At 42.1% G+C, this 24,606-nt stretch overlaps 1 protein-coding gene across 12 annotated transcripts in view; it reads left to right on the forward strand.

Annotated features, from left to right (window-relative positions):
- Window positions 1-24,606, forward strand: part of CADPS (calcium dependent secretion activator) — a 336,635-nt gene that overhangs the window by 122,147 nt on the left and 189,882 nt on the right. For all 12 annotated transcript variants that reach the window (XM_081852319.1, XM_081852323.1, XM_081852328.1 and 9 more), the window contains exons 5-6: window positions 2,483-2,719; window positions 6,939-7,060. In XM_081852319.1, the coding sequence (XP_081708445.1) occupies window positions 2,483-2,719; window positions 6,939-7,060 (359 nt within the window). The remainder of the gene's footprint in view (window positions 1-2,482; window positions 2,720-6,938; window positions 7,061-24,606) is intronic.

Below are 24,606 nucleotides of genomic sequence, written 5' to 3' on the forward strand. Positions count from 1 at the left end.
AGTTACAAACATAAAATGATATGAATCCAGAACCATGTTGCACGAACCACTGTGGAAGCAAGGAGCTGCTTCTGAGACCAGTTCTTCCACTCCCTTTGAGTTTACTTGTGAATGGAAAACAAGGGCTCCACTTCCTTTTGTCACAGGCGGAAAAAATAATTGTGGGGACGGATTTGGACGCAGTGACAGTACTCAATGAATTCCTCATCTCTGCTCGGAACAGGTTTCATATTCTGTCCTGCATGCATTCCTGACCAGTTTAGGCTTCCAACACATCCATATGCAGGGACTGTTTATTTTTATATAAAACTATGCTTGTATGAGTAGTTATCATACCAAATTATAGTTGACAAAACTTGTAGCCATAGTCTAAGGCAGGGGTAGGCAACCTAAGGCCCAGGGGCCAGATGCGGCCCAATCGCCTTCTAAATCTGGCCCACAGACAGTCCAGGAATCAGCGTGTTTTTACATGAGTAGAATGTGTCCTTTTATTTAAAATGCATCTATGGGTTATTTGTAGGGCCTGCCTGGTGTTTTTACATTAGAATGTGTGCTTTTAGTTAAAATGCATCTCTGGGTTATTTGTGGGGCATAGGAATTGGTTCTTCTTTTTTCCCCAAAATATAGTCCAGCCCCCCACATGGTCTGAGGGATGGTGGACCGGCCCATGGCTAAAAAAGCTTGCTGACCCCGGGTCTAAGGGCATGAATGGCCACTGAAACAGGTCTCTTTGTTAAGTCCTAGTTACCTCCTTCTCCTTGTTTATCTATTAGAGCCACCATTAGCCTGTGAAAAGCATAATAAGATTATCAACTCAGAGTGTTAAAAACACTAGGGAGATTTCTGAGAGTCATATCCAAATCCTAGATTAAACTCTTAAGGACAGTGGAGGACTTTGCTAGACCTGGCATGGGTCATCCGTCAAGTATTTTAAGAGTTTGGGAGGGTATAAGGGGAAAGCAACTTTCCCAAGGTGCCCATTTTAATCCACTGAACACCCTAAGTCCTTCATAGTTTTGGCTACTCTTGCTCCCACATTTTCCACCATCCCCTGAAATATGCGCACAGAGCTTGCCCATATTTTCCCATTTACTGAAATCAGACCTCTCAAGGTACAGGCAGGGCCTTTTCTGCTGTGGCACCTAGATGTTCAATCTGCTGCCAAAAGAGATACGTGTTGGCCAGCCTTTCTACGGTCTGGTCTATGCCTGCAGCAACATGAGATGAGAGGCTGGACTGCAACACTTCAGGCTCCAGTTGAAGGGTCACATTTCTGAATGCTCTCCAGTGTTAGAAACTCCTTGCAAGCAGAACTTTTCTCCCAGTTATGCCAGTTTTCTATCTGCAGGAGTTCTTTAATTTTTTACTTTTATTTTTTTTACTGAAGAGTTATATCCCTTCCATGTGGTCCAGCACCACACTCTCTTCTAATACCGCAGCATTCTATCGCTTCATTTTAACAAGGTCTCTTGGCAGCTGAAGGCATTCCATGATGCTGTTAATAGTTGGAGGCAGTGGAAGTCTTTATCAGTGGCTACTAACTGATGCCTTTGTTCTGCCTCCACAATATGCCTATGAAAACCAGCTGCTGGGAATTGCAAGTGGGGAGAAGGGATGTTGCCCTCAGGCTGTCTTTCCATAGGCATTTGTTTGGCCACAAGGATTTTAGAATAGAGGGGCCTTTGGTCTGATCCAGCAGGGCTTTTCTTATGCTCACTTTTACTTCAAGAGTCTTTATCAGCTGAATACTGACTAGGATGTGCACATGGTTCTTCTTCTGCTGTTTTTATTAGATTGCATTTTAATGACTTTTCCATGGGTGCACCTAGATTATCTTGCCCTGTGAACAGCCAGTTCCCTCCCTTGCTGTTTTGCTCTGCCAAATATATTTTTGTTCCAGCAGACTATCACTGTGCTGAAGCAGACAATTGTTTTTATGTCTGACTTTAAATGCTGACTCTGTCTCTTTTCATTGGTTAGCCCATATTATTATCATTCTATGGAGTTGCGTTTTCAATTTTGTAAGCTACCCTGAGTGGTGCATTTCTGCTAGAAAGCATAGGATGGAGATGTTTGCTTGGATGAATTCCCGTTTGCATCTTTATTTAATATCAGGATTTATATGCACTGCTTGATATATCAAAAGAGGTATATAAGTGATTTAAATAAAATGGTATAAAATATGCAGTAAAAATTGTGATAGGAACAGACATCAAAAACAGCAGAAATAATAAAATTATCAAAATGTAGATAAAATCAAGCTTCAAAACCAATTATGCATAATAAAATTGCACTTCTTAGTAGGCTTGCATACCATTTTCCCCCCAAATCAGTATATCAGTAGTGCTTGCCTAATTAATACAATTTTGGTATAACGTAAACAGTGTTTTGGGTATTGAACAACAATTAATATAATTATAAATACGTGCTAACATGATGCTGTTGATTATGCCCTAATATTACTTTTGTCTTTCAATCACAGGAGCGCAAATTTCCTAAATTTGTATCCAAAGAAATGGAAAACATGTACATTGAGGAACTGAAGTCATCGGTCAATTTGCTAATGGCAAACCTGGAAAGCATGCCAGTGTCCAAAGGTGGCTCCGAGTTCAAGTTACAAAAACTAAAACGAAGCCACAACACCTCCATCATCGACCTGGGAGAAGAAAATGAAAACCAGCTCTCAAAGTCAGACGTTGTGTTGTCTTTTTCCCTGGAGGTAAAATGTACAGCTTTTCTACGGATCAATTAGGCATGTTGGCAATATTCATGCAAGTTAACAACAGCAAAAGAAAGTCTCGACTATCGCTGTTTAGCTAATCAGAGCTTAAAAGAAAAGCTTTGTGGGCAGAGGTCAGCAAAACAGAAACCAGGCCCCTAATACTTGAGCAAAGGAAGGGGGAAAAAAACCTAACCAACAACAAAAAGAAATCCCTTTAACATCCCTTTTGATTTGTTCTTTCAGGTTCCATGCAGCCTTGTTAGTGCAGTATGTTAGGAGAATGTGTAAATGTTAAGCCAATTACCTAAATTAAAAATCGCTCGCTTATCTAAAAATATCCCGTTCAGGACACCTGAGGTGGCTTCAAAAGTTGTTGATTCACAGTTATTATTCTGAATCAAGAACCCCCTTTTTTGCACACCTGGATTTCCATAGAACAGGGGTAGCCCACATGGTGCCACTCAGGTGTTACGGACTACAATTCCCATCAGGCTCAGCCAGCATGGCCAACAACCAGGATTTATAGTCTACAGCCTATGGAGGACACTATGTTGGCTTCCCCTTCCATAGGACTTTAGCAACACTTCAATGCTCACTGTCTTGGGACTGCCTAAGGCTCCTTTTTCCTGCACAAGGAATTCTGAACTACATCTTTTGTTTGTAAGTTTGAGAATCTGCATGTGCTTTGCCTGCCCGTTAAAAGTCCTTGTGCAAGGCAAAATAAATGGGAACTAAATGCTACAAAGTGAAAAAGACAGCCCGGCATTGAGTTGCATGCTCCTTAACCTATAGTACAGCACACTGATGTCAATTTGATGTGCTTTTTCGTGTTTGCCAGCAGCAGCCAGTGGTGGGGAACTGTGCACTCTAATGGTGCCAAGACATGGGATTTGTTAAAAAAGGAGAAAAGGAACATGACTTTTTAATATAATAGCCCCTTATTTGTTGTAATGACTATATGTGGGAATATTCAGGGAGGCAGAAGAGGGTATATTGTTTATTAATATCCTTCGTAACTTGCGCTAGCAAGTTCTATAACTTAGCAGAATTTACATTCCCCTTTTAAACGCACAGCGGATAGCTGGTTGCAGGCTCGTTTAAGCCTCTCAATATTAGATTCCTGGTAAGTTCCCTTATATCCCACTTAAAAGAATAAACATGCCACAATCTTGTGTAAAGGATATAAAAGAAGTAGACTCACATCATCAGTTCACAGTTGGATCCCTGAAGGCAGACTTATTTACAACGTATATACATGTGGATCCCATATGGAGATAGTCCCAGTGTCCTCTGTTGGCTGATTTCTAGCTAAAAGCTGCTGCTCCAGCGATGGAGGAAATCAAAGAGAGAGGGGGTGTTGTGTACCTTGTCCTTTAGTTACCTGGACAGGTAAGGTCACGCCCACCTCTAGTCACATGCAAAGGAAGTATGTCCCAGCCAGAAGGAAACAGGAAGTTTTCGACTGGCTGGACCAAACATTCCCTCTCATGTCCATTCTAGGAAAACGAGGAATGTTGTACTTGACTGCTACTTATGTATCACATCCCACACTGTAAAGGCGTAATTCAAACCTTACCTGAACAGTGTGGGTGCTTCTAAGATTTGATTGCTTCCCATGCTGGCCTAGTAACTCAGGAAGGAAAGCGATTGCATGGGCGGCCAGACTCTGGTTGTTATTCCCCACGTCAACATTGCTCATGCTATGGGAAATGACCACATGAATCAGTCTGCCCACACAATTGTATCCCTTGGAATATTAGCAGCAGAATGGTAAGAAGCCCTGCTATGGAAATTCCCACATTGTTCAAGTGTCATATTAATGGGACCATATGCATAGGAACATAGGGCGCTGCCGTGTGCTGTGCAATTACATTGGCTGGCAGTAGCTCTTCAGGGTTTCAGATGAGGGACATTCCCAGCCCTGCCTGGAAATGTCAGGGACTGAAGCTGGAACTTTTGATAGATGCTCTACCACTGATCTACAGGCCTTCCCCAACCTGAAAAAGGGTTATTTGTTTGCATTCCATATATGTTTTCCCCATCTCTTCATTTCAGTCGACAGCAAACTTTGCTGTGCATATTGCAGGGGAATTTTTTTTTTATTTGTTTGGTTCAAAAATAGATCTTCTGGGAGGAGGTATTTTAATATTCATTAGAGTTGTTTCACAGCTTTTTTTTTTTTATCCTGGTGTCTGAATTACTAAATCTTCCTTCCCTGTGTTCTTTGCATTTGATCATTGCTAATTAGAGGTGTCACCTACGTTTTGCAGGAAACCTTGATTTCTAAGCATTAAAAATTGCAGCGGGTACAAGTTGTACAATTTATCTTCACACATATACTTTGAAATGTACGGTTCACCTGAATTGAATAGTAATTGTGTGTTCTTTGCGGTGTAACATGAAGGGTGGTCTCACAGTCAAGGGTGGTTAAGCTACTCTACTCTTCCAGCTCTCTGACATGCTCCAGCTTCTTTCCAAAAACAGTCGCACAAAAATCCATTAACCCAGATTAATAGACACAAGGAGACATCCGTTGCCTGGCAATACTCATTCATGAACCCACATGCTTGTTAGCCTCTCTTCCGGAACTGTCCGTGCCATAGGGTGCAAAACCAATATGATGCCCTGCTACTCCAACGCTGAATGCAACATCTTCCCTTGGGTTACACAACACTGTGCCCAGTTCCCAGTGAAGATGCTGCTGATTGTTCCACTACTTAATTATGGAGTTCAGCTTTGAAAGCGGAAAGCACCATTGGGGTGCTGAAGCAGGTATAGAGGACTTTCCTGCACTGCTTTTTCTGTACAGTGGTACCTTGGGTTACATACACTTCAGGTTACATACGCTTCAGGTTACACACTCTGCTAACCCAGAAATAGTGCTTCAGGTTAAGAACAGTTTCAGGTTAAGAACAGACCTCCAGAAAGAATTAAAGTGGTACCTCGGGTTACATACACTTCAGGTTACATACGCTTCAGGTTACAGACTCCGCCAACCCAGAAATAGTACCTCGAGTTAAGAATTTTGCTTCAGGATGAGAACAGAAATTTTGCTCCGGTGGCACGGCAGCAACGGGAGGCCCCATTAGCTAAAGTGATGCTTCCGGTTAAGAACAGTTTCAGGTTAAGAACGGACCTCCAGAAAGAATTAAGTTCTTAACCCGAGGTACCACTGTAAGTTCTTAACCCGAGGTACCACTGTATGTAATTTGGTGCTGGTAAGGAGCAGGGAGGAGATGGCAGCATCAGAACATGCCACAGGCAGAGATGAGACACATCACAGTCATATGCTTACAGAACTATCGTTCTGTGTTCAGGGACTCATGCCTCACAAGTCATCCATGCCCCACTAGCCAGTTGTGACTTTAGGAGAATTGTATCCTAAATCCATGGGTGGCGATCGATCAGAACTTAAGCACAAGCAAAAACTATTCATTGAAACCTTGAGTGATGCAGTGAGACATTGGGAAATGGCTTTTGATGGCACACTTACTATTAGAGGGCATGTCTGGGTGGTCAGCAAAGAGATTGTCAGGAAGATATAATCCGAAGGCATTGCACCATGCAGTTTTGGACAATTCACATGACCATGGCGCCTGCAACAGCTGCTTGAAGTTCCCAAACACATGAACTTCCTGCCTATCACTAGCCAGTCATGTGCAGCCTGCCAAAAAAAAAAAAAAGATTAAGGGTGTGGGTGGCAGCATGCGCAGAGAGCCAAGTTGAAAAGGAATTTCAACTAGCAGTGGTTGTGTGAATCGACTCCACATCATCAACCCATCTTCCCACACCTTGAACTGCCTGGCCACTAGAAGCAGGATACCTCGTGATCTGATTGCTCAAATCCTCTGCCCCATTTATTTTATTTTTTTATAGGAACCAATTCTCCTGCATTTAAGAACTTGGAGATAATTCATTTTAATTAATGTTTGGGGGGGTTGTTTGCTGACTGTCAGTAATTCATCAATTCACAATTAATCAATATAGAGCTATTGTTCCATTTTCATTACTTCACTTACCTATTTTTGACACGTCCAGCCTTTTAGGTCTGTCCCCTACATTCCTCACCAGCAGATTCTCAGGCTCACACTCTCTCGGAAATGTCATAAACAGTAACTAAAGCGGCATAGAAAGCTCTTCAAAACATTGTTTCCAGACCTGATTGCTGAGTGCAGAACGTCATCCAGAGTGGTTTACTTCTTTTTTCTTTTAATAGGTTGTCATCATGGAAGTCCAAGGTCTCAAATCCTTAGCACCCAACCGCATTGTATATTGCACTATGGAAGTGGAGGGGGGAGAAAAGCTACAGACGGATCAAGCCGAGGCATCAAAGCCAACGTAAGCTTTTCTTTACCTCCATTTTCTTTCTCCAGCCTAGCAGGAAAAACACACACAGTGAGTTCTCTTTTTCCTTCTGCACAAGGCGGTGAGGAATGTCTGGTCTTCCAGAAGTTGCTGGGAGGAAATTCCCATCTTCCCTTCCTGTTAGCCATGATGATGATGATGATGATGACATGTGCGGAAATATACCTTTCCATATGAGATCATCTCTCAACCATGAATTAACAGCTCCTAAGCCACGAGTCAGTAAAGACTTGTAGCATTTTCTTTCGTCCTGTTGAATGTTAGCGAGACATCTCATAAGCACTTAATTTTAAGTATAAGCTGGATTGATTTACTGAAATGAAAACCGGGAGACTAAAAAGGAGCACAAAGTCTTGCTGATTCTATATTCTGTTCTGTAAGGATGCTTGTTTCAGTGTTACCTGAACATTCCCATGTATGGTGTAACACATGGGTAGGCAAACTAAGGCCTGGGGGCCAGATCCAGCCCAATCGCCTTCTAAATCCGACCTGCAGATGGTCCGGGAATCAGCATGGTTTTACATGAGTAGAATGTGTCCTTTTATTTAAAATGCATCTCTGGGAAATTTGTGGGACCTGCCTGGTGTTTCCACATGAGTAGAATGTGTGCTTTTATTTAAAATGCATCCCTGGGTTATATATTTCATATATATTTTTCAAAATCTAGTCCGGCCCACCACATGGTCTGAGGGATAGTGGACGGGCGCCCTGCTGAAAAAGTTTGCTGACCCCTGGTGTAACATGTGCTATTTCTTCCAGCCTCTTTCGGTACTCTAGGTTGGTTTAGGGTGCATTTTGTAGATATGGGAGCCACTCGCTCGCTCATGTGCTGAGAGATACGTGGAAATTCAGTCAAGAATCCATCTTATTCAGTATGTAGCCAGATGGAACTGCTGGAACTTTCAGGCAGCTTGCACAAATCTGTGGGTAGAGCCTTCCCTTTGGCAGGGAGACATATAGTGATTGAAAATCACCAGCTTTCCCTTTGATGTGCTCCAGAGCCATGGTTCCAGGGATCTCCATCACATGGAGAGAATGCCATTATATGGAGATAGCATGTAAAATGCTACTCCACGATATGGATGTGAGTATTGCCAACGTAATGGTCCCAAACAGAGTCAGAAGCTTGGGGAGAGGGAACTGCCTTTTAACAATGATGTTTTCTCTCCAAAACTGAATTCTTAGAAAGTAAATGCTAATTTCTCAGTCACCCTTTTTCTGCACCCTCCGTAAGTATTCATCTGGAAAACACAAACTGTATGCAATCATAATACAAAAGCTAAAAATCACCTTTCCCTCCTAAATCTTATGACTAAGCCTTCTTGTAACAGCTACCTGTTTGATCAGGCTTACATTACATTTACCCCCATTTAATTACATTTTACATTTAATAACTTTCAATTGAATGCACACCCGCACATATGTGCCTAGGCATGGGACAATTACAGGAAAAGGCACCATGTGGTGTTCTTTTTTTGTCTGAAATCTAAAGATACAGTGGTACCTCAGGTTACATATGCTTCAGGTTACATACGCTTCAGGTTACAGACTCCGCTAACTCAGAAATAATGCTTCAGGTTAAGAACTTTGCTTCAGGATAAGAACAGAAATCGTGCTCCGGCGGTGCGGCGGCAGCAGGAGGCCCCATTAGTTAAAGTGGTGCTTCAGGTTAAGAACAGTTTAAGGTTAAGTACAGACCTCTGGAATGAATTAAGTACTTAACCCGAGGTACCACTGTATACATTAAGATGACCACTTCTTGAAAATGTTTTTATTTAAAAAAAAAAAAATCTGTATAATAGAAGTGGCCAGATAGTCTTCTAGATTCACTTTTCATGATGCAGTTTTGATTTCTCCCTCCCTCCCTGCCCACTCTCTCTATATATATTTGTTTCTGAAAGTACAAGCGGCAAGCCATTATTGTTGCAATATCCAGGGATGTTCTATCTTTACCCATGTCCCCAAAGAGCTGCTCTGATCCACTGTAAATCTGTCAGGCTGCTTACATGTATTGCAAAGCATAATGAGCAGTTTCCAACTCAGTCATTGTCTTTCATATCAGATTTTGCCATCATTCCTTTTCCCTTCTCTAATATACCAGGTGCAGGTATATTTTAAACAACAACCTCAGAGTCCTTCACCTAAATCCTAGTTGTCATTTAGGCTGTCAATCAATAGCGCATCTGTCTAGACAAGCTTTTAAGCCAGTGCTGTTCCTTGTGCATCCCGATTTGCTTTAGCACTGCCACTGAAAGGTGCAAAAATATGGAATGTGCATTGAATATTAAGTTTCCAGAAATTCAAAGTCCTTCTGTGAAAAAAACATGTGATATACTTCAATAATTATTTGTTTTGCAAGGAGAAATTTTCGTTGCTTTCAGGCTGACTTCAACTAACATTGTGTATTCTTGTGATAGAGGCATCCTCATTTGGTTATTCATTCATTCACTCATTCACTCATTAAATTTCTATCCCATTCTTCCTCTCAAAGGCAGCAGACCTGTCACACCAATCTATCTTGCCATATTTAGTTCTTTTGTACCCCGATGCTATATGAAAGCTTAAAATACACATGTTTATTCACTGACAGCAGCTTGATGGTTCTGCGGGGTGGGGAAAGAGAACACTACGAGTTCCATTTGATAGCTCAAATATAAAGGTAAAGGTAAAGGGACCCTTGACCTTTAGGTCCAGTCGTGGCCGACTCTGGGGTTGCAGCGCTCATCTCGCTTTTTTGGCCGAGGGAGCCGGCGTACAGCTTCCGGGTCATGTGGCCAGCATGACTAAGCCGCTTCTGGCGAACCAGAGCAGCACACGGAAACGCCGTTTACCTTTCCGCCGGAGTGGTACCTATTTATCTACTTGCACTTTGACATGCTTTCAAACTGCTAGGTTGGCAGGAGCAGGGACCGAGCAACGGGAGCTCACCCCGTCGCAGGGATTCGAACCACCGACCTTCTGATCGGCAAGCCCTAGGCTCTGTGGTTTAACCCACAGCGCCACCCGCATCCCCAGCTCAAATATAGAGCTGCTAAATTCAGGCATTGATCCTAAAACACCATTAAAAATTGTTCCATATTCCAAATCAGCCAAATGTAGATTTTTTTGAGGGTGGAGAGATGGAGGTTCAACGCAGCACCAATTTCCTTACGGCCCACATAAGATCTCCGTGATGTATTCTGTCACCTCTCCTGCACTAAACACATTTTATTGCCTTTATTTCTTCCCCTGCCAGTCAAATGTCTGAGACTGACAGCACTTCTGGACTGCCACTACTTTCAGGTGGGATTCAATCACTTGTCACCAAATACAGGTCAGACCATTCAGCTGATTTTAGTGCTCTTATGCAACAAACCCCCGCCCCCAAATCAGACTTTTTGCAATAAAGAAAGTGCTGGAGGAAAGACATTGGAAAACGTCGGGTAACATCTGCATGGCGAAACATCATATTAACCTCCTTGCAAGCATGTCAGAATGAACACTCAATAAGCAGGCTGTCTGGAAGTGAACTGAGCAGGCTTTTGTAGCAGTTATTCCTTGGTGCGGGGAGAAATTGGATAAAAATTATAGTAACTTGTAGCTTCCATGACCTCACAAAGTCGAGGATCAAGTGCCAGTCCTTTTTCGTACTGAAGAGAACCCTGTCCCTAAAGCAGCCATAAATGGAAGCTTTTGGGTGATGTTCTTAAAAACAACCTGTGACAAGGTGTTCTTTCATCCCCTTAACAATTTGAAGTACTTGCAAGCTTTCTCGTTTGCTTTGTTTTTGTTTTTTGCACTACCAGTGAAAATAGATCGACTTTAGGATTATAGAATCATAAAACTGTAAAGTTGGAAAGGACCGTGTGGGTCATATATTCCAACCACCTGCAATGCAGAATGGCTAGAGCAACTCAGCCGAATGGGCGTGTAGTATTATTATTATTATTATTATTATTATTATTATTATTATTATTATTATTTGCCCAATGTGGGGTTCGAACCCACAACCCTGGGATTAAGTGCCTCATGCTCTACTGGCTGAGCTTACAGTTAAAATTAGGCATTTGGGATATAACATTTTGAAATGTTTCTTTGTAGAGATTTCCATTCAGTAAGGAACTCATGTGGGCTTTAGCTCAGGCCAATTCTTGCTGTGTAGGATTTTTTTTCCATGCAGGGAGAGTTTCCCTGTATCAGGAAATTTTAAATGCTTGACATATTACTATGTTTTTATATGTACTGTAAGCTGCCCAGATTGGTGGGTTATGATGATGATGATGATGATGAAAGCATTCAAAAGTAATCCTCTGCCAGACTCAGAACTCTGCCACCTTATCCCTGTTGCATCTGCAGGCTAGGCGTAAACTGCTTTTAGTCCTGACTCAGATCAAACCCTGAATGTTGACATTATTCATTATTTGTTCATTGGACAAGAAGCACACTGCATGCTTTGATGTCCTGTTAATTAAGGGTTTTTTTTAGCCGTCTTCTGATGTTTATTTCCAATTTATTCCCCTCCTGGGGAAAAGATTCCCCCCCCCCTTTCTTCATGTTTGATCAGAACGTCTATTGGCAATCTGTTCGTGCGGCTTTTGATTGAGATTAGCTGATCACATTTCCGCCTTTCAGCTTTGAATTTGTTGTGACTTTTTGCTTATTGTGAATTAGAGAAGCAGCTGAACAGCTCCACATAAAAACAAGATGAAATGTGTTCTGCCATGGTGGGACTGAGTAAGCATCTAATTGCCAACGCTCCCTAAAGGAAAGCCTTGACAGTTTGAAGCCAGGAACCTGCCCAACATTTACATTGCCCTGTTTTTCAAAGGAAACAAGAAAAAAAAATAGCCTCATTTTCAAGTTATCTCACAGGGGGAAGACCCTGTCATGTCATCAGAATTGCTCCTGGCATCAGAATTGCACCTGTTCCTCAGAGATTAGGGCTGCAGTCCTATACTTGCTTACTTGGAAGTAAGTCCCACTGGAGTCAAGGAGGTTTATTTCCCCCACATCTTCATCTTTCAATTTGCAGAGGGCAATAAATGTCCTTGAGAAACAGGTTTGTATTCAACAGCCATGCTTCCACTGCTGTGCTTAGGTTTCTAGAGATGCTAAGTCGGCCTCCCCCAAATTCTCAGAGATCGCTTATCGCTGTTCGCTCACATGCCCAAAGAAACAAACCCGATAATGAATTTTATCTTTAGTTTTTGAGCCATCACTTGTTACCATGAGGGGAAACTTTATTGAGTCCCTTGTAGATTCACTTCCATCCAATAACATAAGAAAAGCCTGCTGGATCAGGCCGAAGACCCATCTAGTCAATTAATTAATTAATTACATGCCATTCACCAGCAGATTCCATGCAGTTTAAAGCATTTAAAACAAGTTAAAATCACAGGAACAGGGAATCCCTCTGTTCTCACAGAGGCCCCTGAGCTAGCCTGCTGCCCTGAGGTACCATGGAGGGCATTGTCCCACCATCAGTATTGAAGCAAGATTCACCTTCAGCATCTTATTTCAATGTCCTTTAACTCAGGCAACAGAGAGAACACAGGATGGTTGACTGCGGTGAACGAACTGTCTTTCAGCAAAGACTGTTCAAAATTATTTGTCTTCTTATTGAAGAATCATTGAAGCCCAAATACAGTATCTTGTTGTTGTTCTTGTTGTTTAGTCGTGTCTGACTCTTTGTGACCCCATGGACCAGAGCACGCCAGGCACTCCTGTCTTCCACTGCCTCCCGCAGTTTGGTCAAACTCATGCTGGTAGCTTTGAGAACACTGTCCAACCATCTCGTCCTCTGTCGTCCCCTTCTCCTTGTGCCCTCCATCTTTCCCAACATCAGGGTCTTTTCCAGGGAGTCTTCTCTTCTCATGAGGTGGCCAAAGTATTGGAGTCTCAGCTTTAGGATCTGTCCTTCCAGTGAGTACTCAGGGCTGATTTCCTTAAGAATGGATAGGTTTGATCTTCTTCCAGTCCATGGGACTCTCAAGAGTCTCCTCCAGCACCATAATTCAAAAGCATCAATTCTTCACTGATCAGCCTTCTTTATGGTCCAGCTCTCACTTCCATACATCACTACTGGGAAAACCATAGCTTTAACTATACGGACCTTTGTTGGCAAGGTGATGTCTCTGCTTTTTAAGATGCTGTCTAGGTTTGTCATTGCTTTTCTCCCAAGAAGCAGGCGTCTTTTAATTTCATATCTTAGGAACACCATTTGAAACCACTGCAAACCAGCTGATTACTACCTGTGGCGCAAGACCCAGCTACCTTTCAGATTAAATAAGCGTTTGAGCTCATTCAGGGTTAGGACATACTGTTTCTTAGTGGTGAATGTTAGTAAGGCCAAAATATGCGAAACGGTTCCCAGTTACTTCCTCAGAGTCGCTACTATACGTGGGTGAAGATGCAGTAATTTTAAAAGTTTACAATTGTCAGCCTACAGAATTCACACCTGACTTCTTGGCTTTCTAGCATGTTTCTCTAGCTCAGACAGAAGAGTTTCTGTGTGAGAGGTTGTGTTGAAATATGAATGGCAATGCTCATGACGTAGCAATGTCTGCATTTTAAAGGTCACGCGGTCAACACTTTGTTGGAATGAAAAGCGTAGAACAGGCAATGTCTGGTGTGTTTTGCAAAATTCATCTTTGCTATGACGTGGGGTGCAGGGATGAAACCACCTCCAGTTTAATAGTTGTTAATCTGGAACCCCAACATAGCAGTGGCATTCATCTATCTAAACTCTTTCTAAGCATGAAACTGCCTGCTGTATAGCACACTAAACAATTGAACATCATAAATAAATAAATAAATAAATAAATAAAGTCTAGTAGCACCTTAGAGACCAACTAAGTTTGTTCTTGGTATAAGCTTTTGTGTGCATGCACACTTCTTCCGATACACTTAAACAGAAGTCATCAAACCCTTATATATAGTGGGAGGGTGGGATGGGGTATTTATCAGAAGGGTAGTAGGAGATGGGTGATTGGCTCAGTGGGTATGGTAAACCTGTTGAGTACTGTTAATGACTTCAATTAGTCCTACAGGAAAAAGCAAGGGCTAGTATGCAGATGATTAGCATATGTAATGAGTCAGGAATCCAATATCTCTGTTCAGACCAGGTCTCTCCATAGTTTTCAGTTTAGTGATAAGTTGTAATTCAGCAACTTCTCTTTCAATTCTGTTTCTGAAATTCTTTTGTAATAAGACAGCTGTTTTGAGATCCTTTATTGAATGTCCTAGGAGACTGAAGTTTTCTCCTACTGGCTTCTCTGTCTTATGATTCCTGATGTCAGATTTATGTCCGTATATATAGTGGGTCTGGTGACTTCTGCTTCAGTGTATCTGAAGAACTGTGCATGCACACGAAAGCCTATACCCAGAACAAACTTAGTTGGTCTCTAAGGTGCTACTGGACAATTTTTTAAAATATACATATATATATTTCAACTGCGTCAGACCAACACGGCTACGTACCTGAATCAGAAATAAAAATGTTGTAACTAAATAGGTCATGGGGGCAGAGGGGAATGGGCGGGGGGAAGCTACTAAGGACTCTACAGCTTTACTGTAATAATATGCAAGCCCTAGTAAACTATAGGTAAAGGTAAAGGGACCCCTGACAATTAGGTCCAGTCGCGGACGACTCTGGGGTTGTGGCGCTCATCTCGCTTTATTGGCCGAGGGAGCCGGCATACAGCTTCTGGGTCATGTGGCCAGCATGACTAAGCCGCTTCTGGTGAACCAGAGCAGCACACAGAAACGCTGTTTACCTTCCCGCCGGAGCGGTACCTATTTATCTACTTGCACTTTTTGATGTGCTTTCGAACTGCTAGGTTGGCAGTAAACTATAGATAACAATAAAAAAGAGGAAGGGGGAATTTTCAGTCCACATGTGGTTTCTTCATCAATAGAATTTAAAACCTGTTTGAACATAATAGCATTCAAAACACAGTATTTTATCTGAAGACCGATGTCTGATGAGTTGTCATTTGAAAACTTTCATTGCTCATCATTTTGAATTTGGCCAATAACCATACCCACCCTACAGGTGCTTCAATGCACACATGGAGTTCCAGTGAGTCTATGGTATGTCCCATTAATTCCAATGGAGAGACAGATTGATACATGCAAGGAATGTCTATATGTACTGTAATGAATGGGGTGGTGAGCAGGTGGAAAAGTATTTACTGGTGAAGGCATCATTACTCTGCAGCTAAAAGGAGTTACTTTATTTTTAAGGGGGGTGCCCATAAAATTCTAACCCCCTCCCATCATTATTGCAATTCTGTTTTCAAACGCAAACCCTTTCCAAAGCAAGCATCAAACCTGAATTCTGAATTGCAAAGAACCAAGCAAACCACACTAAATCACACACGCAAAGTGATCAATGTTGCTTGTGATGTCTCCTCTGTGCTATGGGAAGTGTTCCTGCAGCAATATCTGATCATCAAGAAATTCACGAAAGGCCATGGCTAGTTTTGGGGTGAGACGACCGTGCCAGATCCCTGTCTACAGCTCTCTGATGCCATCTAGTCGCTGAGGAGCAACATGGCATGATTCAGTGGGGGCCACTATCGATGCACAGCACTCCTGAGTGTGCGTGTGTGTGCCTTTGTGTGCACCACACTTCAGCAAGCAGTTAAGCTGGAAATGAGTTATATACCAAGACACTTCAATTTCTTCACTTTAAAGGTCACCGTTCGTTCAACTTCTGTAGACGTTCCTTCAAGATAAGGCAGGCAACTAATTGGTATGGGAGCAAGGAAGCAGCTAGAGATAAACATAGCACAGTTAAGCACAAATGAGGCCTAAAGCAGGCATTGTCTAGCAAACCATGATGGACATTAGATTTGCTTCTTTCGCCACTATCCTGTCCTGATTATACAAACTCTGTTGTGGAAAGAATTATTTGAAGTCTTTATTAGATACTCCAGAAAAGGCATTCTGAGGTTTGGCTTTAGGTTTCTGCATTGTTGGGTTTTCCCCCCATTCCTCCCCGTATCTCTCATCTTATCAAATCCCAGGACTCCATTTCTCATGTGGCATTTGATTCAGCAACTTGGTGATATAAAATGGCTTCAACACTGGATTAGACAACTTCATGGTGGAGAGGGATATTATAGGCTACTAGCCATGATGGCTATCCTCTGTCTCCACAGCTGGAGGAAATATTAATATCAGAAACTGCAGGAGGGGAGAGTCCTCTTGTACTTGGGATCAGTTTTCTGGCTTTCCAAGATATCTGGTCGGCCATTGTAAGAGCAGAATGCTGGACTAGATGGGCTAGTGGCCTGACCCAACAGGTTTTTCTTATGTTCTCATGTAGATGGTGATACACATTTCACCAGAAAGGTGAGCAGTGGAATGAATGAATAGAAGATAGAAGAGGCCATGGCAAGATTAAGCTGAACAAGCCAATTCTGAAATTACATATAGAAATTATTGATGCACTTTTAAAAGACAACAACAACAACAACAACAACAACAACAAAACAACAACAACAATTTTTTATTTATACCCCACACTCCCCGGCCAGAGCCAGGCTCAGGGTGGCTAACACCAGTAAAATTACAATAAAAACATAACAGGGGGGAACCAATTTATTAAAATATGAGTTAAAATACAATTTAAAATGCAACCTCATTTTAATAGTAGCCCATAGATCAAAACCATAAGGGGAGGGAAACATAAGGGTCAGACTGAGTCCAAACCAAAGGCCAGATGGAACAGCTCTGTCTTGCAGGCCCTGCAGAAAGATGTCAAGTCCCGCAGGGCCCTGGTCTCTTGTGACAGAGCATTCCACCAAGTCAGGGCCAGTACTGAAAAGGTCCTGGCCCTAGTTGAGACCAATCTAACCACCTTGCAACTTGGGACCTCCAAAATGTTGTCATTTGTGGACGTTAAGGTCCTCTGCAGGGCATAGCAGGAGAGGCGGTCCCATAGGTACGAGGGTCATAGGCCACATAGGACTTTAAAGGTCAAAACCAGCACCTTAAACCTGACCCTGTACTCCACCGGGAGCCAGCGCAGTTGGTAGAGCATAACACCTGGTAGCCAATTTGCAAATTCACCAAAAGTAATACTGGGAAATCTGTTTAATAGCAATATTCACCTCTAATTGAATATCCCTCTTTTTAAAAAAAGTTATTGCTATCAATATCCCACAGCTATATATACTATTAATTTTTTCATCTTCAGCTGAATATGCTTAAAATCTCTATCTGAGTTGATTCCCTACACTAATTCAGTTGGAACCAGACTTGCAAAATAAACCAGAGGCACCTCTTATTTAGAGGGCTACGTATAAGAAACAAAATTAAATCAAACAAGGTGTCAAAATGGCACCAGATTCATGGGCTTTCATCACGAGCCACTAATGAAGACACACATGGACCTGGAAAGGGTCTTTGACACTCAACAACCTCATACCACACAGCAGTTCTCAAGAGCCCTGGAAGCTGTATGGCTGGTCATACTTTTCTCATCGCAGGTTGAACATTGGGCATATTAGATACTCCATCAAAAGAAGTGCTACAAAGTAGAAGGTATCTAGAGCTTGTGAATAACAATCACAGATTTATTATGCTAAAAAAGGCCCATTGGTGGTGTATGTAGATGTACAAGAAGATTTTGTACATAGATGTGCTCCTCTCTCTCTCTCTCTCTATCTCACACACACACACACACATACACATAGAACTGACAGAAGCTGACAAAGATAAAGACTGAGAATTCCCCAACTAGATAATCTATGCACTTTTAAATCCTTTCATACACCGATTCTCTGCAGTCTAAAAAGCAATCCAAAGGTTTGGCAAAAAGGGGGAGAAATGAAAGTAAATTCCATTGTCTGGATGATTTTTGCTTTGTAGCAAGCCAGCCAATCACATTCTGCTTCTTGTCTCTGGAAGGACTTTGCTATCTAGATATTCTCTGAAGCTTTTTTTTTTTTTTAAATGAATGCTAAGCACAAATTCTTATGAACAGAAGCTGTGCACTTAGCATGAATGCAGATATTTTAGCGGCCCTGAATTATGTCCTTATGCCGAACATCACTATGGCAACTAATGACATCATCCTAAAATCTAGCTTGCCCTAAATCCAATTGCAAAATTGTCATTTCTGTAATGAAGTGGACATTTCTCAGCTTTATTAAGTATGAGTTTATAAGCGCCGCATTGTTGTCAAAGGTTTGCTACGTGTCTTTAACCTCATTTGGTTTATTCCCTTTGTGACTAATGCTGTTCTCATAAAGACAACACTAATGAAAATTAGTGTTTGCATTTGGTTACCAACATTTGTTGATAGCGTATGGTCTGGGAATGCTTCAGCAAATAAGCAGCTTTTAATAGTAAGCAGATATAGGCATTGTAGAAAGCAGATGCTATCGAAATACACAGTGCAAGGTTATGTGCGAGGGTATTTTTTTCCTTCTCCTTTTACACTTCTTACACCTTCCTTCATTCTTGTTTTCATTTTCTTCATTGAAGATGCATCTCAAGGTGTCCAGGTGCCAAAAGGGAGAAAAAGATACAGGGTACAACATAAGCCTTGTGACTCTAAAATGACAGCAAAATCTTAAGCCTGATCCTTTCTCCTGATTAGTTTGATACCAGTAATTGCTAGAAAATTACTATTTAGTTGCCACAAATCCCTGCCAAATTTGGTTACCTGGTAGAACCATAGAGGTTTTATATTTTGAATACTACTAAGAAATGGGATTATTCTTAGGTTTTTCTGGCCATTTGGTGCACTCACGCGAAAGGTTTAAGTCCTGTAGAGCTTGGTTGTAAAGTTACGTTCAGCAGCAGCCAGAAGGAGGTCGACTGGAGACCAAAATCTACGAAGAAGCAAACAAGTCAATTTGTCAGCCTTTTGCTTGGCAAAAGTTGCGTGGAGCCAAGATGCAAAGTCATGACAAACTGTATTCAGAACATAAACACATTTTAGTTCTGTCTTAGGCAAGGGGGAAATATTATTCCCGGTAGTTTTCCATTGCGAAAATATCATTTGTTCAGTGCTGGTTTGTCAGGTATTAAGAACTGAAAATATTCTGAGCCAGCTAATTAAGCTGTGAGAAAGTGTGACTGTTTTAAACTGTTTTCAGTTGTGTCATAAATAGGAACCTAGGAAGCTGCCTTATAGAAAGTGAAGACTATTGGTCCATCTGGTTCAATAATGTCTGCACTAACTGGCAGCTGCTCTCCAGGTTTCCAGACAAGGGATATTCCCAGCCTTACCTGGAAATGCCAGAAATCTTCTGCATGGGGACTAGATGCTTTACCATGGAGCTACAATAAACTCCAGTTACCTATTTGAAAGAAAAATGAGGTGGAGGAGCCAACTACTGTTGAGAATTGTTCCCAGCAAGGGAAGTCACCAGCTGAATTTTGTCACCTATGGAATTTGCAGCCTGTCTGTGGATACTAAGAGCTGACAATGCAGTAAAAGCATCCTTTCACCGTACTGTGCCTAATACTTGCACCAAATGCCAGGCGAGCCACTCACAGCTCTCCCCCATGGACCAATGTTTGTGAGCCAGTGTGGTGTAGTGGTTAAGAGCAGTAGATTTGTAATCTGGTGAACCGGGTTCGCGTCTCTGCTCCTCCACATGCAGCTGCTGGGTGACCTTGGACTAGTCACGCTTCTTTGAAGTCTCTCAGCCCCACTCACCTCACAGAGTGTTTGTTGTGGAGGAGGAAGGGAAAGGAGAATTTTAGCCGCTTTGAGACTCCTTCGGGTAGTGATAAAGCGGGATATCAAATCCAAACTCTTCTTCTTCTTCCATTTTGGAACCAGTGTTTGATTATTATTGAAGCCCTTGAGAGGGACCTAAACTGAATCACCTTCTTCTAGGTGAGAGGAGAAGATCTGGCAAACTTGCACAGATAAACAATACATTGCCTTTATATTATCTGAAGGTTGATTCAGGGGCAGAGCAAGGTGGGTGCAGTCCACACTGGGTGTCATCCCTGAGGGGGGTGGCATTCTGCGCGCCACCCACCCATGTCTCCCGCCTACCACGAGCCGTGGGGGGGAGCTGCACCACTTTGCCGTTTTGACAGCCCCGCACTCCCTGGCTGCTGGAGGAGGCAGGAGGAGCAAACAAAGGTGGGTTGAGGGAAGGGTAGAAGAAGCTCCCTAAACTCAGGACCCAAACCCTGTAACTGCAAAAAAAAAAGCTCAACTACTTTGGCCAACCTTCCCCTTAAGAAAATTCAACAATTGCTAGCAATGACAATGGGTAGATCACATCCAGTCTTTTTATACTGTGAGTAGATCACAGTCTCTTGGGAGTCCAACTAGATTTCAATGGGGGGGGTTACAAGAAATTTTCTGCACCAGGTACCACCTAACCTTGCTATGCCACTGGGTTGATTCACATTACCAGGGACTTCAACCACCAAGAAGGCCTTTTCCTGAACACCACCAATTTAATCTCAGGAGGCACTTAGAAATGATGTCAGTATTCAGCCACATTCATTTGGAAGGTCATTTAGTCCTTCACAGTTTTTTAAGCAGTCCTTTTAGTTTATGAGAAAGTGGGCAGTCCTTGAGATCCTATATATGTCACTTTGCTTGGGAGCACAAACGCAGGTTACAAATGTTTGAAATAAATATTTCAGGGTTGTTGTTTTTAAGATGTAGTGATTCTAGTACATACTAAACCATTTATAAGATTGGTCTTAGCACCAAAATCCCCCTGGCAATCAACTTCTAATGACATCTCCATAAAACAACTATGCAGTATATGGAAGAAGCAGATTTGAAAGATGACGTGCAAGAGGTTTATAGGAAATTGCTTGTGGAGTGGAGAGAGTGGAGAGGGAGAAATTATTTTCTCTGCCTTTCTTTCTCCAGCAGAACTTGGAGACCTCCAGCAAAAGCAACTGACATTAGATCTGAGACAAACAAAAGGAGATATTCCTCCAGCCAACACATTTCTTTTTTAAAAAAGAAACAAAACCTTATTATTGTTTATTTAATATTTCTAACTTGCCCTTCATGAAAAACAATCCCAGGACAAGGTGCAAACAATATGAAATACTGAACTTAAACCTATTAAATACGTCAGGTTTCATCCCACCATAAATATATATGGGGATAAGAACACAACAAGTAACTTCAATCTTTAAAAGTGCAGAGCAGCTTCATCTTTCAAGATAAATTCACAGCCAACGACCTGTAAATGCCCACGTAAAATAGATGCACATTGAGCTGGTGGCAGAAACAAAAGAATTACTGGCAAGCACAATTTAGAAAGGAGGGTGTTTCATAACTAGGATGCTGTTACACAGAACTTATGAAATTGCTTGCTCCAGATTAGTTGTAACAACAAAGAAAGGCTTTTCCCTATCCAGTAGCAGTATACATCTCATGATTAGGTATTGCGTTGAACAGGAAATAAGAGCTATTTGCCATCACTCTCTGCTTGTGAGCTTCCTGGAGGCACATGGCTAGCTGCTGTTAAAATATGGATTTTGTGTTTGATCCTGAAAATTCTTAGTGAAACAATAACCATATGGTTACTGGTCTGAGAGACAAAACAGAGTATGTTTTACCTTCTTATCCCAGGGCAAGTGGTAAATTCCACAAGCTGCTTTGATGAACTGCTCATTTTTTTTTAATTTTTTGCCCTTGCGAGTAAATCTTACTCTTTTTTATTAGAAATGTTTGCTTTGTGCCCTATCCTCAGTGAGATACAGTATTAATGCATGTGTTTTGCCTGTCTCTGTTGCTTTTGATTCCTGAGGGGCTTTTTAAAAAAGAAATTGAAAGTATATCCCAGCTCCTGCCACCTGGCATCTTCAGATTTCCTCCTTCATCACATAATAGCATCCCTCTGTACCAATTTTCCAGTTTCCAATTCTACAATTCTTGAATTGGTGGTTCTCAGAATGTTGGTGGCTCTACCTTCCTATCACAGAACCAGTGAGAACTACAGTGGTACCTCGTGTTGTGGACGGGATCCATTCCGGAGGTCTGGCCAGATCCTGAGGTTTTCGCAACCGGAGAGACCGCTTCTGCAAATGTGCACGTAGCAAAACCCCAGATATATACATCCGGGTTTGCTGCTTACATATCCCGAAGTTTATGTAACCAGAGGGATACATAAGCAGAGGTACAACTGTACATAACTATCAAGTAGTTTGCTCCTAGTTTATTTTTAAATGGGGGCAGAAGGAACCAGTTAAGAGACAGTGTCTCTTTGATATCCATTCCTTCTTCTTCTTCTTCTTCTTCTTCTTCTTCTTCTTCTTATTCTTATTATTATTATTATTACTATTATTATTTGTATCCCGCCCATCTGGCTGGGTTTCCCCAGCCACTCTGGGCAGCTTCCACAGAGACCAAAAATACAATAAAATATAAGATATCACCATAAGAATCAGGGCTTTTTTTCAGCTGAAACTCACCAGAACTGAGTTCCGGCATCTTTTTGGTACATTCCAGCAACTTTTTAGATTGGGGTGGTATGGCACCTTGGTCTGTGTTGTATGATTATTGGGTTGCCTCAGCGATCGGGTTGGTGGGGGCAAAAAAGAGAAGATGGGTGCTTTACCTTAACTATAGTTTACAGTTTACCTTAACGATAACTTAAGTGCCACAAAATGCTTCCTATGAGGAAAAAAGAAAAAAATATTTCAGTGTCTTGTAGACACTGCTTTGTGTTGGGAATTTTAAAGCCTCAGCCTTCATTTCCTTACCACATCCTAGAGACTTGATGGAACTCTTTTTCTGTAAATTTACAATTTCCTTTGCAGACTGATATTTTCTCCGATTAGCGTAGCAGAGATAGCGTTCACATTTCCAGGCTCCATCTCAAACAGCCATGTGTATCTTTACTTAGAATCCCTTGACATTATCACTATGAAGACATGTTCCCATGCTACTAGCATCCTGGGAGATAAAGCAGACTAGGCCGATGAATGCTTTAAAGTCCGGGCATGTCTTACACCAGATTCTTGGCACTTCTTACCGTTCAATCAATGCTTGCAGCTCATCTAGACTTTACAACTAAGTGTCCTGTGTGACATTGCACTTATGTATGTAGTGAACAGTCTAGGGGACCTCTGCTAGAAGGTGAATACTTTTTTGTTTGGACAGACTTTTGGCCTGCCCAGTTTATTCAATTCTCCTCCTGCTAGGTGATGGCAGTAGGAAAAGATCTGCCCATGCAATCTTGAACCACTATGATGCTGCATGTGTTTCTCATTCATTCATTCATTCGTCTAGCCAAAGAGCCAAAACTTGTGCAGCTTTTATGGTGTTGCCTTGAATTAAAGGGTGGAGCAGCTCTAAGGGGAGAGGATCTGTGGTGTTCATAGTACTGTACCATGATAAAAACATGGCAGTGCTATGGAAGCTAGATGTTCCATCTTACTGCAGGTGACCATTATGGTTGTAATAAACCCACCTGTTTGAAGCTTTTACTAGTATGGGGGACACAGGTGGTGCTGTGGTCTTAACCACAGAGCCTAGGGCTTGCCGATCAGAAGGTCAGCGGTTCAAATCCCCGCGACGGGGTGAGCTCCTGTTGCTCTGTCCCAGCTCCTGCCAACCTAGCAGTTCAAAAGCACAGCAGTGCAAGTAGATAAACAGGAGCCGCTGCAGTGCTCTGGCACTCGTCACAGTGTCCCGTTTGCCAGAAGCGGTTTATTCCTGCTGGCCACATGACCCAGAAAGCTGTCTGCGGACAAACACCAGCACCCTTGGCCTGAAAGTGAGATGAGCGCTGCAACTCCATAGTCACCTTTGACTGGACTTAACTGTCCAGGGGTCCTTTTCCTTTTATCTTAGTACAGTGGTACCTCAGGTTACAGACGCTTCAGGTTACAGACTCTTCAGGTTACAGACTCCGCTAACCCAGAAATAATACCTTGGGTTAAGAACTTTGCTTCAGGATAAGAACAGAAATCGCACGATGGCGGCGCAGCAGGCCCCATTAGCTAAAGTGGCACCTCAGGTGAAGAATAGTTTCAGATTAAGAACAGACCTCCAGAATGAATTAAGTTCTTAACCCGAGGTACCACTGTACGGGCAAGTAATAGATTATAGGCATAGTGAGAGGGAAGTGTTTCTGGCATGATTAGTCACATATTTCAACTCCTATAATATTTATAAATAAGATTGTTTTAACAGACTTTTAGACTTTGATCCAGTTCAGCTTACTGTTCTCATAGTGGCCAAGCAGACACCTGCGGGAAGCCAAGAAGCAAAACCTGCAACAGCAGCCTGAGCATATGAAATATATAAAATATATCAAGGCAAATTAGCAGCTCCTTCCAAATGCATTGTATACTTTCACTATATAGGCCTGTAGTCTATGCTCTGGTTTGCTCAAGGGTCTGAACATTCAGTAAGTGTCTCAGTGCAGCATGCTAATCCAAGCGAGCAAAAGAGAAGGAATAATGTCTTACGTAATGACCAGGCAGGACTTTTCGATCATTGCATAACTGGCTTCCTCAAAAGAGGATAATGAAATTAAGGGTGCCCAAAGTGCTCCAGGATTTCAGTTTCTTTAGACAAGGCT

This window comes from Podarcis erhardii (assembly GCF_964252035.2).
Source record: "Podarcis erhardii genome assembly, chromosome: 2".
In the NCBI taxonomy this organism is placed as follows: Eukaryota; Metazoa; Chordata; class Lepidosauria; order Squamata; family Lacertidae; genus Podarcis; species Podarcis erhardii.